We start from the raw sequence: 14,116 nt of genomic DNA on the forward strand, positions 1-14,116 counted from the left end.
AACTGTTTGAACTTTTCAAAAAGTAAAAGTAGTTCTCATCAGTTACAAAGCAATAAGAAGAGGGGAGAAGGGACATAGGTAGACCACCAAAAAGGGGCAGCCGAAAAGGGGAAAAGAATCTCATTAATTCCAAGACCCTTGATCCTGTTTGAAAGGACTCTTCCAGCTGGCCAAGAGATGTAATCAGGTCAGATGACAAAGTAAGCAGGTTCAGTTTGTTGGGAAGCATTTGGATGCCTCTTTCATGTAAGGATCTGTAGTCTTTATTTAGGTCTAGGGGCACAGAAAGTGATAAAAAAACCCACTTAGGACAAGCTGATACAGTGGAAGCAAGAAAACAGCAGCAAGGTGGGAAACTGAATTTTGTAATAAAGACATTAGATGGGATTTGCGGTATATATAGGTGTGTGTATGTGTGTGTGTGTGTATAGCAATATATATTAGCAATATATATATATTAGCTATATATATAATATATGTAATATAATATATATATTAGCTAATATATATATATATGTGTATATATATATATATATAGCTAATCCAATGAGAGCAACATCTATGCCCAGAGAGCTTTTGCCCATAGGAGGATTAATGTTTACTTGTAGGCAGTTACTTGTAGTGAGTCATCTAAACCCAGTACACTGTATTAACTAGAGATCGAGTACTTTGAGGTCAGTATGGTGCTGGGGTATTGTGTTCTCTGTATTTCCTAATCAGTGGTATGTATTATTTGTTTCAGCTTAGAATAATACTTTGTTCCATTTTCCTGTTAGAAGTTTAAAAAATTTGTTTTTTTGGAATAATGTGCATCAGCAGGATGGTGTGTGTCAGTTATACCTGTCTAATGAGTTGATTCATAACTCATGAATTACTAAGGCCCTGCTGTCCATCTGAGAAAGAGTGTTATGTTGAGATGAAGATGGGGTCAGGGTTGTTGTTGGTGGTGAACAAAGAATTGGACTGACCACACAGATATTCTAAGGCAAAGCAAGTGAGAAATTTATTAAGAAAAGTACACTTCCTAAGAAATGGGAGCGGGCAATTTCCGGCTCTGTTCTACTGAAAGGTTACAGGCTTTACTTTCTTTTTTAAAAAAATATGTTTCTTTGATGTTGCTGTTACAGTTGTCCCATTTTTTTCTCCACTTTATTACCCTCTGTCCTGCACACCCTCTCCCACCAGCATTCCCCCACCTTAGTTCATGTCCATGGGTCACATATATAAGTTCTTTGGTTTCTCCATTTCCCAAACTATTCTTTACCTCCCCCTAGGTAGGTCTATTTTGTACTTACCTTTTATTCATTTTATTCTCTGTATCTTTCCCCTATTCTACCCCCTCCCCATTGATAACCCTCCATGTGATCTCAATTTCTGTGATTTTGTTCCTGTTCTAGTTGTTTTTTTTTTTTAGGTTTGGTTGTTGATAATTGTGTTTGTTGTCATTTTACTGTTCATACTTTTTATCTTCTTTTTCCTAGACAAGTTCTTTTAACATTTCGTGTACTAATGTTTGGTGATGATGAACTCCTTTAACTTGACCTTATCTGGGAAGCACTTTATCTGCCCTTCCATTCTAAATTATAGCTTTGCTGGAGAGAGTAATCTTGGATGTAGGTCCTTGTGTTTCATGACTTGAATACTTGAATATTTCCATCCTTCTTTCCTGCAAGGTTTCTTTTGAGAAATCATCCAATACTCTTATGAGATCTCCTGTATAGGTAACTGTCTCCTTTTCTCTTGCTGCTTTTAAGATTGGCTCCTTATTTTCAATCTTGGGTAATGTAATTATGATGTGCCTTGGTGAGTGCTTCCTTTGGGTCCAACTTTTTTGGGACCCTCTGAGCTTCCTGGACTTCCTGGAAGTCTATTTCTTTTACCAGAATGGGGAAGTTCTTTATTATTTGTTCAAATAACTTTTCCACTTGTTGCTCTTCCTCTTCTCCTTCTGGTACCCCTATGATTCAGATGTTGAAACGTTTAAAGTTGTCCCAGAGGTTCGTACGCCTCTCCTCATTTTTTTTTGAATTCTTGTTTTTTCATTCCGTTCTCGTTGAACGGAATGAAAAAACTGGTTTATTTCTTCCTTCTGCTCCAAACCATTGATTTAAGTTCCGATTTCCTTCCCACCACTGTTGGTTCCCTGTACATTTTCCTTTATTTCACTTTGCATAGCCTGCATGTTTTCCTCTCTTTTGGGATCATACTCAACCATTTCTGTGAGCGTCCTGATTAGCAGTGTTTTGAACTGTGCATGTGATCAGTTGGCTATCTCTCCATAGCTTAGTTTTTTTCCTGAAGATTTGGTGTGTTCTTTCATTTGGGCCATTTTTTTTTCCTCCATGGGCCTCTTTTGTAGAAAGGGGTGGAGCCTTAGATATTGCCAGGAAAGGGGTGACCCACGTCACTGCATTGTGGTGCTGTATGTTGGGGAGGGGTACAAGAGGGTACAGTGCCACTTGCTTAGCTCTCTGCTGGTTTGCAGTCACTTCCCCTGCTCCCACAAGCAAATTGAGCCCTTCTGGTGCTGATTCCAAGGTGGGTGGTTTTCTGTACATTCTTGGACCCTGTGGGTCTCTCCAACTAACTCTCTTGTGAAGCTGGGAGTTTCTCCCGCTACTGCAACCTCCACGGGTTTTTTCAGTCAGAGATTTTGAGGCTTTATTTTCCTGTGCTGGAACCCTGGGTTGCATGGTCTGTCTGGCTCCCCAGTTGTTCCTCCAAGTTTATCCACATGTGAATGTGGGACTGCCCACATTCTCTACCAGCTGCTGCCTTGCCATGGGTCCACTCTGCCTGGCTGCCTGGCTTTGCCCCTCCTACAGGTCTGGATGAATGTGTTTTCTTTAACTCCTTGGTTGTCAGAATTCCATACAGTTTGATTTTCTGATAGTTCCGTTCTGTTTTTTTTTTAATTTGTCTTGTCCTTCTTTTGGTTGTGCAAGGAGGCACAGTATCTACCTATTCCTCTATGTTGGCTGGGAGTTGGATAATTGCGTTTGAACAGCTACTCCATCATAGCAAGAGAGACACCTCTTCATGATTACTTTGATTTAAAAAAATTAAAACTATATTAATTGAAGTTATGTTTTAAACCTATTCACAAGCTGTTAACTCAATTTCTTACCCTAGTAAAATCTTTTAAAGGACTTTTTGTAACTTCCTTAATGAAACATTTTAAACTTTATTAATTTAATACTCAGGTTTCATTTTAAGCTCTTTAACTGCTTAAATATTGGTTTCATTTTCTTAATAATTTTTATACTTAATTCTAAACCTAGAATTTAAATATGTTCTCCCATTAAATAAGTGATTATGTCTTCTCAAACTCTTTTAAAGTTTACCTTCATAGCTGATTGAAGTAGCAATATAAACAGTGATGGAAAGCCTGGATGTACAAATTCAGAGAAATTTCTCTTGTCCCTAATTACCTGGCTAAGACTTTTTTGGTGATACCTATGTCATAAACTCCAAAATTATCCCCCAAATATCAAAAACAATAAGGGGTTGGTGGTCATATAATCTGACTCTGATCTTGGATCATATCATAATATGCTTTCCAAGCTAGACAAGTTTAACTCCCACTCATCCTATACTTGTTTCATGAGATTTGAGTAATTTTAGTATCGTTTCTATTTACTAATTTGATATTTAATTGATATCTAACTAGAGTTTATGTATTCAGCGTTGTGTCTGCCTCTGTGTTAGGAGTTCCAAGGTTTTCTTTTTTAAAAAAAATTTTTAAAACATTTTATTTATTTATCTTTAGAGGGGAAGGGAAGGAGAGAGGAAGGAAACATCAATGTATGGTTGCCTCTCGTGCATCCCCTGCAGGGAACTGGCCCCTGTCGGAAACTGGCCTGCAACCCAATCATGTGCCCTGACTGGGAATCGAACTGCGATCGTCTGGTTCGCAGGCCCGTGCTCAATCCACTGAGCTACACCAGCCAGGGCTACCAAGGTTTTCTTTATCCCTGTGATATGGGCTTTTCATTGGAAATGGAGCTGTTTATTGCAGGGAAGTTTAAGGTGGACATGTTCTTTTTAAATGTTAATAATATATCTTACTGAACCCAATATATACAAAATATTTTTACTTAATGTGTAATCAATATAAAGATGACTAATGAGGTATTTTACATTATTTCTAAGAGATTTAGATCTGTATTCTTTTTACTGTTTTTAAAGTTTTTTTAAAGACACTTTATTTATTTTTTGGAGAGAGGGGAAGGGAAAAAGAAAGAGAGGGAGAGAAACATCAATGTGTGGTTGCCTCTCGCACACCCCCTACTGGGGACCTGGTCCACAACTCAGGCACGTGCTCTGACTGGGAATTGAAATTGTGACACTGTGGTTCACAGAATGGTGCTCAAGCCACTGAGCCACACCAGCCAGGGTTACTGATTTTTAATTGATGTGCAGCATTAGCTTCAGGTGTACAACATAAAGATTCAATAATTTTGTACATTGTGAAATGATCCCCTCAATAAGTCTAGTTAACATCTACCACTACACAGTTACAGGTTTTTTTCCTTCTTGTGATCAGAACTCTCAAGACCCACTATAGGCAACTTTCAAGTATATAATACAGTATTGCACTATACTTACCAGGCCATACATTATCTTCAAGACTTTTTAGTTTTATAACTGGGCATTTACAAAAACACTCTTGTTTTAAGTGTTCCGCTCACTCATGTGTACAATCTCATTTTCCAGACGATCAACTTATATGTTGCTTTTCCCTCTACAGAAGGGCAGAAGCTCTCCAGATGTCTTCCGGGAATGACCAAGTTTTTATCCCAATGTCACATACAAACACCAGCGGCCTCCCCAGGATGACCCCCAGTGACCTGAAGACATTTACTGAAGGGGCTGTGTTAAGTTTTCATAACATCTGCTATCGAGTAAAAGTGAAGAGTGGCTTTCTACTTGGAAGGAAAACAACTGAGAAAGAAATACTGATGAATATCAAGTATGTGCATAAATTTTGTTTAAATAGCTTTAATGACATACCGTGAACTTAACAGGTGTGGCCTATTTTACAAGTGAAGGTGGTGAGAAACTTGTGTAGGTGTCTGTACAGACACACACATTCATTTCTTTCGTCTCAGCTGGGAGGGAAATGGTTGGACCACATGTTAGGTATAAACAATCTGTAAAAGAATGAACAGACTATTTTTAAAGTGGTTGTACCATGTGCATCGCCTTTAGTTTGAGAATCCGAATAACTGATAATGTCATTTAGCCTTTGCTGGGTAAGCCCTGCGGTTTAGTGGAAAGAGGCCGGGCTGTGTGATTTACAACTTCCTGATTGTGGGGATACAAGTGTAATCTCTGAGTTTCAGTTTTCTAATCTGTGAAATAAAAGATCTGTCCTGTGTTATAAGCCAGACACTTTAGGTGCTTCTGCACTTTATGTTCTAGAAGCAAGAGTCAGGAGGTTGAAATGACAATATACTGTGAGAGTACTTTGGTTTTCAAATAGATTTGTTTCCAATGAGTGGCCAGTTTGCATACTCATTTATCACCTGCAACAATTTATCTAGTGCTCTTCCCCATGTACAGGCAAGCAGAAACAAATTAAATACAAGAAAACTCTAGCTGAGATTAAGTTTTACAGTGGAACTCCAACATAATAGGATTTAGGACCCAAATCACACAAAACTATGATTGTTGTTTCCTTCCTTCAGAAATGAATTCATCCCGTGGTGGTGGAGTGGGCTGTAGCGTGAGGAAGGGAGAACAGAACCTACTTGGGAACCACGTCTCTCTGTTCTTTCACAGATGCTAGTTGTTAGGATTGTTCATGTTCTCCTGGTATCTAGAAAATTGAGCCTGATTTTCCCCCACTGTGGAGGAGGGAGTGCATCTAGGTTTGCTCAGACACCAGGGCCTGTGTGTTTTGTTTAGTTAGTTTGTGTGATAGGAGAAGTAACTATTCCTAGGTAAAACAAGCACTTTTTCTAACTCTCTGAGACTGGAGGGGTGGTTATAAAAGCTTTCACCAGGTATTGTCTCTAACCTATGTTCAATCAGTTGTTTCTCATGTTTTCTTTGTACATTTTATTGGACTGTGGTCTCTCTTATGTTAGTAGCAGCCAACCGCTCCCAGAAGGCTAGGAAATGAGCAGCATGTGGGTGGGGAAGAAATCACTGGCACCTAAGAGGATTGGACTGTGGTGAGATCAGGGTCTCTGTAGAATTAGATGAAATTTTCTTCATGTAGCAACACATACTGTCTTTTATACCTACTTCCTTGTTTCTCTCTTGTATTGGTTAAGAACCACTGACTAAGAAAATAGGGAGAGAAAGGGTAAATACAAAATTTTATCTTTTGCTAAATGCCTAATAAATTTGACTGACCTTTTTGAGAGCTGACAAGGTTTTTGTGAAACATATCATCAAGAAAATGTTAGTCACTTTGAAGTGTATACTAAGTGCAAGGTAACAGATAATTTGCATATGTGCAGGGTGAATGAATTTAAAATGCATACTGGGTAAGTGTACATTTTTCTTGCTTATGTTTTAAAACTAGTAGATGAGTAACTTAATACATTAAAATTATCATATGCTCAAGGCTTCATAATGTTTTTATGGTTTAGTGGTATGCATTCCAGCAGTAGATGAGTTCATCTTTTTGTATATTCCTGTGTTCATAAAAACTGCCAAATCATTTAAAAGTAATTTTTATGTTTTTAATTGAGTTGACATACACTATTATATTAGTTTTAGGTGGACAACATAGTGATTAGACACTTACATACCTTTCTACCTGATTACTCCAGGATGTCTTGTAGGGCAACAGCATTGTCTTGCTTATTCGTATTTCAGGTTTAGGCTTCAATGAGAAAGGTTATCCATAATATATATTTCACAAAAGCCCATGAATATCTTGATTTTTTTTCATCTGGACATTTCATAATCTCATTTGTAGAACTAAGTAATTAGAACCCGATGTCCTTGTGAGGGGAAGAAGATAAAATCTGACTATAAGAATTCAAAAGGTTCAGATTTTACTACCTTATGAAGAATCATTCAGTTATGCTTAGTTTGTGACCAGACCTAGTACTTCAGCTTTTCCTCACTAATGCTGGAGATCTATGGGAAAAAGTGTTTTATTTCAGTAGATATGTGGACATCCTATAATCTTCAGGGAAATCTGTCTGGAGAGTTCTTAAGTTAATAATTTATTCTGAAATAATTTCAAACTTGTGGAAACATAACCCTTTTATCCAATTTCCCATGTGGGAAACCTGGAAACATTTCACTGCATTTGCTAGTCAGTTTATCTCTTTAGAGAACTCATTGTCATTAGCATTTTTCTGAACCATTTGAGAGCTGTCCATACTGTGCTCTATTATTCCTAATTCATCCAGTCTGTATTTCATCCAGAAACAAGGGCCCTTTCCTCTATAACCACTCCGTCATTGTCTGGGAGCAGCCCAGGGGATGCAAAGCCTCATAACAGGTGCAGTGGTGGGTCCAAGGGGGCCGTAGGTCACCATGCTCTTCACGTAGTAGACTGACCATTGCATCGTGTCTCCTTAGTCTCATCCAACCAGGTACTTTCCTGTCTCGCCCTAAGTGATGTTCATCTTCATTACCCTGTCATACTGGTGTCTGCCAGCCTTCACCACAATGTCACCATTTCCCCTTTGTAATTAAGGAGTATTATTAGGGAAGTCACTCTGACATCACTCCAAACTCTATTCTTCATAAAACCTGAACCCACCTACTTCAGTCCCCATTGAGGTCTCTTGCCTGAATCAGGAATAAATATCACTGTGATCATTACCAAAGTGTGATTTCTATTTTCATTTCCCTTTTTCATATGGACTGGTTTGCATTCTACTAAGAGGAAAGAGCTTTATTCGTCACTTTCATTCATTTATTTCTATCAGCATAGACTCATAGAGTCACATTTTACCCAGTAGCACTCAATACTAATGCATTATTACCATTATTTATTTTGATACTCCTATTGTTTCTGATTTGGCCACTGGAAGACCTTTCAAGGGAGGTTTGTTATTTTTTTAAAACTCATTCTTTCACTTCTTGGGTATTTTGTTGGCACAGCAGAGGACCCAGACTCACTGGGTGCTCACCCCGCCTCAGACCTGGAATGAGCTGATGTTCCTTTCTGTGGGGTGTTGTATTTACAAAGCAAGATCTGGTGTTTGGAATGCTCATGGCTGTTGAAATGTCACAGCCCCTAGGCCTTCTCAGGGGACAGACGCAGGGAGCATATGTACGTACGCATGTACACACACATCTAAACCTTTTTATGCCTGTGTACATAGATTAAAACCCATGAGTTCCAATTTTGATCTGATACTCCAGGATTACTTCTACATTTCCATGTTTGTAAAACATCTCAAAATCCAGAAACCAAATCTGCCTCTCATTATTCTAACATTATTACTGATTTGCCCAATGAATCTCCTATTCTTTAATATAAGCAGCCTGCCCACCCTCCAGCTGTGTCCTCTCTTCCCCACCTCCCTTTGCAACCTGTGACCTTGCGTGCTGGCCATCACTGCTCCTCCACCCAGCATGTCCACCACCTTCACACGAAGAAGGGAAGAAAGGAAAGTCTAATAGAAGTGACTGATGTATTATCTGAACATGATTTATGTAGGAGTGTAACTAAGTGTTCTTTCCAGTTAGACTATGCCTATTTTCCATAAGTTTTTTGTGCTTCTTGATACTTGTTTTTATTGAAAACATTTGACTTTCGTATAAGTAGTTGTCATTTATTAAAATGGAGAGACTCATTTATTCACCAAATTTGAATGTCTACAAGGAGCCTGACATTGTGCCTGGTTCTAGTGACAGAGGTATGCCCTCTGTTCTCAGCAATGTCATAGTCCAACGGAGGATTCAGACAACGCGAAGACTTCACTGTGTTGTTCTTCTGTGACGAGGGGCTAGAAGATCTGGAAGACCCTAACCCTAATCTGGAGCACCAGGGGCAGGGGAGGGAGAAAGGACAGGGCGGAGAAAGACAATGCTCTAGGCTATGGGGAGGACATTGCTTTCTCACTATTAAATGAGTTTACTATTATTCACAAAAATGTAATAGATGAAGAATAGAAGAATCCTGTAGCTAGTTTTCATTTCATGTATTTAGTTTTCATTATAGAGCATGTGCTGCATGTTCTGGGGGTTGCGGGGTTTAGGAAGATGGCGTTGTTGGTAAGGTTTAACAATAGATTGAGGGAGACTTTCATGCATGTAAATGCTGTAAGGCAGTGAGTAAGGGTGGTGGATGAGTTTTGAGGGAGGGTGGATTGGGTCAAATTTTTCTGGAAAGGGTCTGATAGTGAATATTTTCATTGTTATGACCCACACATCTGTGTCCTAAAAACTCAACTCTCTCATTGTAGCAGGAAAGCAGCCATAGACATAAATATGTGTGTGTCTGTTTTCTAATAACACTTTGTTTTTGAAAATAGAAAACTTAACCACCTGGGGTCTGCTGATCCCTGGATTTGTTTTTTTTATTTTAATTTTTATTTAATTCTTGTTCAAGTACAGTTTTCTGTGTTATATTTTCAGCCCTGCCCCCCCCCAGTGCTCCCCACCTCCCTCCCATTTCCGCCCCCCACCTTAGTTATTGTCCATGTGTCCTTTATACTTGTTCATGTGAGTCCATCCCCTTTTCCCCTATGATTCTCTCCCCTCTCCTCTCTGGACCCTGTCAGCCTGTTCGGTATTTGAGTGTCATTGGTAATATTTGCTTGCTTGTTTGTTTTGTTGTTTAGATTCCTGTTAACGGTGATATCATATGGTATTTGTCTTTCACCGCCTGGCTTATTTCACTCAGCATAATGCTTTCCAGTTCCATCCATGATGTTGCAAAGGGTAGGAGTTCCTTCTTCCTTTCTGCAGCATAGAATTCCATTGTGTAAATGTACCATAGCTTTTTGATCCAGTCATTGACCGATGGACATCTAGGTTGCTTCCAACTCTTGGCTATCGTGAATTGTGCTGCTATGAACATTGGGGTGCATAGGTTCTTTTGGATTGGTGTTTCAGGGTTCTTAGGATATACTCCTAATAGTGGAATTGCTGGGTCAAAAGGCACGCTCATTTTTAGTTTTCTTAGAAAATTCCATACAGTTTTCCATAGTGGTTGTACCAGTCTGCAATCCCACCAACAGTGAACTATCCCTGGATTTGAATGCAAAGTCCACAAGGGCTACCACTTTAATTCTCAGCTCTGACGCATGTACACACACAGTAGACACTGAATAATTGTGTTGAGTGAATGGAGGGGGAATCAGCCACAGCTCCACCCTGGAACTCTTGCGGTTATGATCATCCATTACTGTTCTCTGTAATGCTACAGTGCAGCACAAAAGGAAGCCCAGCTCAGAGACCTGTAAAATGCTTTGTCTTAGAATTATTTTCCTTACACCAGCTTTTCACATTCACTTTTGGGTTAATCATTTAGGGATGGTGAGCCTTTTTCTGAGTAGATATTTAAAAAACCTGGAAAGGTTTTCTGGCAATGAAGTCTCAGTGAACAACAAGCTTATCTCTGGTTACTTTAGAAACAGTTACTAGGTAGCTATTACTGCAGAAGGTACATTAAGAACTATAGATAAATGCAGCTCGAAAGTTCACCCAACCATTAGCATGTCTTATTGCATCAGGGGAAGAGGCCACTGAAAGAATAAGATACTTTAAAAAATTTTTAAAATATATTTTATTGATTATGCCATTACAGTTGTCCTATTACCCACCCCCCCACCATTCCCCCGCTTTAGTTTACGTCCACATATCTCAAGTTCTTTAGATTCTATATTTCCCCTACTATTCTTGTCCTCCCCCTATCTATTTTTTACCTACTGTCTATGCTACTTATTTTTTGTATCTTCTCCCCCCTTCTCCTCCTCCCACTCCCCTGTTGCTAAACCTCCATGTGTTCTTCATTTCTACGGTTCTGCTCCTGATCTAGCTGTCCTCTTGGTTTGCTTTTGTTTTAGGTGTGGTTGTTAATAACTGTGAGTTTGCTGTCCTTTCACTGTTCATATTTTTTATCTTCTTTTCCTTAGATTTAACATTTCATATAATAAGGGCTTGGTGATGATGAACTCCTTGAACTTGACCTTATCTGAGAAGCACTTTATCTGCCCTTCCATTCTAAATGAAAGCTTTGCTGGATAGAGTAATCTTGGATGTAGGTCCTTGCATTTCATGACTTGGAATACGTCCTTCCAGCCCCTTCTTGCCTGTAAGGTCTCTTTGAGAAATAAGCTGACAGTCTTATGGGCACTCCTTTGTAGGTGACTGTCCCCTTATCTCTTCCTCCTTCTAGAATTCTCTCCTTCATTTTAATCTTGGCTAATGTAATTATGATGTGCCTTGGTGTGTTCCTTCTTGGGTCCAACTTCTTTGGGACTCTCTGAGCTTCCTAGACTTCCTGGAAGTCTCTTTCCTTTGCCAGACTGGGGAAGTTCCCCTTTATTATTTGTTCAAATAAGTTTTCTTCTTGTTGCTCGTCCTCTTCCCCTTCTGGCACCCCTATAATTCAGATGTTGGAACATTTAAAGATGTCCTGGAGGTTCCTAAGCCTCTTCTCATTTTTCTGAATTCTTGTTTCTTCATTCTTTTCTGTTTGGTTGTTTCTTTCTTCTTTCTGGTCCACTCCCTTGATTTGAGTCCAGTTTCCTTCCCATCACTATTCGTTCCCTCTACATTTTCCTTTATTTCGCTTAGCATAGCCTTCATTTTTTCATCTAATTTGCAATCAAATTCAACCAATTTTGTGAGCATCCTGATCACCAGTGCTTTTAACTGTGCATCTGATAGGTTGGCTATCTCTTGGTCACTTAGAGTTATTGGCTCTGAGGCTTTGGGTTCTTCTTGAGCCATAATGTTTTGGTCTGTTCATGCCTGTTACATATGAGGGGCAAAGCCCTCGGTGTTCACCAGGGCAGGGCAATTCAGTAGCTACGTTGTGATGCTGTATGTGGGGGCGGGGTCAAAAAGGGGCAATGGTGGTCCCCTCTGCTGCTTCCCGCTGCCGGGGACTGTGTGGTCTGTCTCACAGCTTGCTTCTTCGCCTGGTTTATCTGTGTGTGAATGTGTGACCGTGGTCAGCCAGCCGCCCTGTGCCCTCACTGGATCTGCAACCTCTTTGCAACCCCATACCTGGGATCTGCCAACTGCCGCCTGCACCAGGGTCGGTCCAGCCTAGTTTTCCTGTACAACCCCAGTCTGCCAGCCACTGGCTTTGCCCCTCTTACCGGTCTGGCTGAATGGTTCATTGTTGTCGGACTTCTGTACAATTCCATTTTCTGTGTTTTAGTTGCATTTTTGTTACTAAAACTTTGTTGTCTTTACACTTGGATGTGCAAGGAGGCACAGTGTTTCCACCTACGCCTCCATCTAGGCCAAAAGTCCAGATACTTTTCTTTTTTACAGCTTGTGCCTGATTCACATAACTCATTGTGTTTGTCCAGTGTTTCAGTGAGAGGCGCCTCAGTTAGTGAGCAAAGTAGAAGTTGCCTTTCCCCATGGCCACACTCAGCCTTTACACTGTGCCAGCTGCAGAACAACAGGCAGTAAAAGCTGAGTCCTCCCGCATGGAAGTGCTGTGCACAGCTGCACGGTGAGGGTGATCACTCACGACTGTTGTGTGTCACAGAATTTGCCTCCGTGATAGTTGTTGTCTGGGAATGAACTAGCCTTCTGCTTTGCCCCTTCCACTGCAATAGACACTGTGCTCTCTGGGGAATAAATTGGATTTACCTACCAATTCCACAGTGAGTTGCTTAGGCACCAGGGTCTCGAAAGGGCTTCATTGGCCCTCCATTCAGTCATCAAGCCTGTGTAACTGCGGTGAGCCTGACATTCATTCTCCTTTCCCCAGTGTGTTCTCCTTACCATTCTACTGGTTACCCTCACGGTAAAACTCACAGTACATTTTTTGTGTTCTTCTTCAGTCTCAGTACAGTGAACTCTGACTTATTTTTTATACCTTCTTGCTTGTGTCTGAATACCCTCTACCCTCAAACATCCACATAATTTCTTTGGAACATGCAGCGTCTACATCACATCTCTATGTCTTCCCAGTGGAACGTGGCATCTCCCACTTCTAAACTGACAATTTTCCAGCCTATGTGAACCTTTAGAAGAAAGAAAGTGATGTATTTTGGGGCATGTGTTTTATTTTGAAAGTTGAATTCAGAATTTTGTCAGGGTTTAAGAACTAGGGAGGGTTTCTTTTTACTATCTGACGTACTTTTTTCTAGTTGCTAAATTTCACTTCAGATACATTGTTCCTTGGTCTGACTAGATTTAAGCACTGAGAGCATTAATGCTGGTGATTCTGGAACTCCTTTGACTAGTTGATTATGTAGGACCTGAGTAGGTAGCAAATGAGGTGACTTGAAATAGTTATCAACAAGCACTACTCGAGACCGGTGGTATACTTTACATTGTGAAAGGAGAAATTACTGTGATAGATGTTTTAGCAGAATCTTTTACTGCCCGGAACTTTGCAATTTTGTGTGTCCTTTTCCAAAGTGTGTTAAGTGGTTTAGAGAATAGCTGAAAGGAATGTAGAGGGACCTGAGCCATTTTTCATATGGGGGCTAAAGAATGATGACATCATTTTTACACTAGACATTTATTAATTATCAAGTTGGTTTCTTTTTCCTTTAGAAGTTGTTTTGTGCTGGTTTTCTGTCTCATTTCATCAACTTTCATTGAGTGTCTTAAATGCAGACCCTGCATTTTTAGAACCAGTTTTCAGCTGAACCAGTAAACCAGCTGTTTCTGCATTGACAGTGGGATCATGAGACCTGGCCTGAACGCCATCCTGGGACCCACAGGTGGAGGCAAATCTTCGTGAGTATAACAGAGGACCAGGGAGCTTTCCCTTGCAGTTTTCATGTGCTTTAAAGATCGCTTTCACGAGGGCAGGTGTGAGTCGAATGTTTGCTGCATGTCTAGTCTCTAGTTACTTCATGTTCTAGGTGCTATGGCCACATGCAGTTAGGCCAGCTGTGGTTCTGTCCTCAGGAGTAGGAAGTCCTATTACGTCAGCTTTACTACCAGTGAACATGATGGGTGATTACATATGCCTGTCAGCATTGATTTCAGC

The 14,116-nt window shown here is 40.1% G+C and overlaps 1 protein-coding gene across 7 annotated transcripts in view; it reads left to right on the top strand.

The window, feature by feature from the left end:
• LOC118987065 (ATP binding cassette subfamily G member 2 (JR blood group)) overlaps positions 1-14,116 on the top strand; it is a 278,084-nt gene that overhangs the window by 98,494 nt on the left and 165,474 nt on the right. For all 7 annotated transcript variants that reach the window (XM_037046134.1, XM_037046136.1, XM_037046133.1 and 4 more), the window contains 2 exons: positions 4,751-4,972; positions 13,801-13,860. In XM_037046134.1, coding sequence (XP_036902029.1) covers positions 4,770-4,972; positions 13,801-13,860 — 263 coding nt within the window. In that variant the 5' untranslated portion in view covers positions 4,751-4,769. The remainder of the gene's footprint in view (positions 1-4,750; positions 4,973-13,800; positions 13,861-14,116) is intronic.

The sequence above is a fragment of the Sturnira hondurensis genome, unplaced genomic scaffold, assembly GCF_014824575.4.
Source record: "Sturnira hondurensis isolate 20B ecotype Veracruz unplaced genomic scaffold, ASM1482457v3 Scaffold0004998, whole genome shotgun sequence".
Lineage (NCBI taxonomy): Eukaryota > Metazoa > Chordata > Mammalia > Chiroptera > Phyllostomidae > Sturnira > Sturnira hondurensis.